Here is a 2,656-nt window from a genome sequence, read left to right on the forward strand (position 1 = left end):
AATCTGCACGTTCTCCCCGTGTCTGCTTGGGTTTCCTGCGGATGGTCCGGTTTCCTCCTGCAGTCCAAAGATGTGCAGGTTAGGTGGACTGGCCATGCTAAATTGTCATTAGTGTCCAAAATGGTGTTACAGGGAGAGGCTGGAGGTATGGGCTTGGGTAGGGTGCTCTTTCCAAGGGCCGGTGCAGACTCGAGTGGCCGAATAGCCTCCTCCTGTATTGTAATTTCTACGATATATAGTATTTTGTGTAATGTTGTAAAATATGAAAATTCGTCACTCAACATGCTTATGCTTTATTTTAGGGTGATTAAACCTCAGATAATAGCAACACCCAATTCATGCATAAATGTAGTATAATAAACAGCACACCCTTTATTTATAACAGTCGTTACATATGCATAATAATGGGATATATAAAGATGTGACTTCAATAACGCAGATGTCAATATATTCATGGCCCGTTTGCGGGCAGAATGTACATGCATTTAAGGAGTTAATACAATTAATATACATTAAGTTTCCATAATTAGTCCTTGTGGTTGTTATGATCTTGTTGCACCAATTTTCTTATACTGACACAAGAGAAGATGCTTGAAAGTTTTCTTAAATGTAGCATTACAGAGTGCATAGCAGGCTGGGTTGACGGTACTGTTGAGGTAACAGAGCCAGTATGCAATAGTCCAGACCGTGTTGGGGACACAGATTGAGCAGAACGTGTCAATGAGCACCATGACATTGTAAGGGGTCCAGGTAATGATAAATGCCAGAAGAATAGCCAGGATGGTCTTTGTCACCTTCTTCTCTCGGGACACAGCCCCCGTCCTCTTCTTCACAGGCGTATTGTTCAGTGTAATGATCTTATTTTCTGCTATGATCTCGCTATCTTTAACTATCTTTATGCAGGAGAGTTTGGAGCTGCACATCAAGGAGCAGGGTTGCGTCATATAAAACGCTGTGCTCTCATGTGTCGTCCCATTCGGCTTTGGGTTTGATGGAAGTACACTTGAGAAACTTGACGCATTGGGGAGTTCCTTATCCTCTTGGTCACAATTACTAAGTATTACTTCCCCTGCTACTATGTCATTCTGTAGTTTGCCTTGTGAAAAACCATCAGGAACACCTGGTATGATGTTGTTGTTCAGCTTCGTTCTCTTGTCCTGCACTAGACTGGGTGAAATGCTGTCATTGCTTGATTCACGCTCCTCTTTATTGTCTTTCATTCGACATTTGCTGGCACGAGCTATTTGCACATACAAAGTCATCATTATGGACACAGGGAGATAAAAGGCAGCTACAGCCGTGCCAAACGTGATGGCGGGATTTGAGAAGAACTGTACATAACATTCACCTTCACTGACTGTACGCTCCCCTACAATGAACTGCCAGAAGAGAATTGCAGGAGCCCACAAGATAAACGAAAGCACCCAAGCAGCTGCGATCATCATCCCTGCCATCTTTGCTGTTCTCCTCACGGGGTAGCTGAGGGGCTTTGTCACGCAGAAGTAACGGTCAAAGCTGATGACCAGGAGGTTCATGGCAGATGCATTACTGACGACATAATCTAGAGCAAGCCACAAATCACAAACCACTGGGCCCAATGGCCAGGAGCCAATGACGATGTAAGTGGTGTACAGATTCATGGAGAATACACCAATAATCAAATCAGCACAGGCCAAGCTGAAAATAAAATAGTTGTTCATAGTTTGCAAATGTCTGTTTACTTTGATAGAAACTATGACCAGAATATTTCCAATGATTGTCAACAAGCTTAAAGCAACTGTCACAATTACAATGAAAACCGCTTCGACCATTTTGTAAGAACTCACTCTTTCAGTATCAAAGAAGCCTGTGAGGTTGTTACGAGATTCGTTTAGCTCTGTGGAGTTTGCCATCATTTCCCGCTGATGTGTAGTGAGCACTGACGAGGCACAAATGCGAAACAGGAAAGAAAAGAGATCAGGAAACACAGATGTTTTATTTAAAATACAATTTGTTGCAAATTGAAGATCTATCAATAAGAACATTAAACGCTCTTAAAAACCTCAGTATCTTTGTCAGGAAGAATTTTGTTCTAACCAGGATTCAACTGGCATGATAATTTATTTACCAATCGTTAGGAATTCATAGTTAATTACTTGATGTGAATGGTTATCGTTCCCTCCATGTCTCAGATTAATTGATAATGAACTGTGTTAATGAAAAAAAAATTTTTACAGTACCAAATTCTTTTTTTTTACCATTGACGAGTAATTTGGCGTGGTTAACTCACCGATCTGCACATATTTTTGTGTTGTGGAGGTGACACCCCAAGCAGCTACGGGAAGAATGTGCAAACACCACATGGACAGTGACCTGGGGCCGGGGTCGAGCCGGGGTCCTCAGCGCCGTGAGGCAACAGTACAAACCACTGCGCCACCGTACTGCCCCTTAGTTCTGAGTTTGCTCTGTTGTTTCTAGATATTTATATGTTTAAGGTAAAATAAAACTTTCGTCCTTTGATTAATTTAAAGTTGTGTATCCAGACCACAAACTCACGGAAAGACTGAAAATCCCTATCATCTGGGAAGTTTTGCAAGGAGAGCAGACGGTCCAGTGTTATCCCTCCCTCACAAAGAAGAACCATTTTGTCCAACATGATCTCCGTCAGAATCAGAAA

The 2,656-nt window shown here is 42.1% G+C and overlaps 1 protein-coding gene across 1 annotated transcript; it reads right to left on the minus strand.

Annotated features, from left to right (window-relative positions):
• Window positions 1-542: 542 nt before the first annotated feature.
• LOC140389088 (muscarinic acetylcholine receptor M2-like) lies at window positions 543-1,895 on the minus strand. The gene has a single exon (XM_072473247.1). It carries the CDS (start codon window positions 1,893-1,895, stop codon window positions 543-545), a length of 1,353 nt encoding a protein of 450 aa, XP_072329348.1.
• Between the last annotated feature and the right edge of the window lie 761 nt (window positions 1,896-2,656).

This window comes from Scyliorhinus torazame, chromosome 14 (genome assembly GCF_047496885.1).
Source record: "Scyliorhinus torazame isolate Kashiwa2021f chromosome 14, sScyTor2.1, whole genome shotgun sequence".
Taxonomy (NCBI): Eukaryota; Metazoa; Chordata; class Chondrichthyes; order Carcharhiniformes; family Scyliorhinidae; genus Scyliorhinus; species Scyliorhinus torazame.

Excerpts from the sequence above, each read along its gene's own strand:
- LOC140389088 (XM_072473247.1), bottom strand. The coding sequence starts at position 1,895 with ATGATGGCAAACTCCACAGAGCTAAACGAATCTCGTAACAACCTCACA.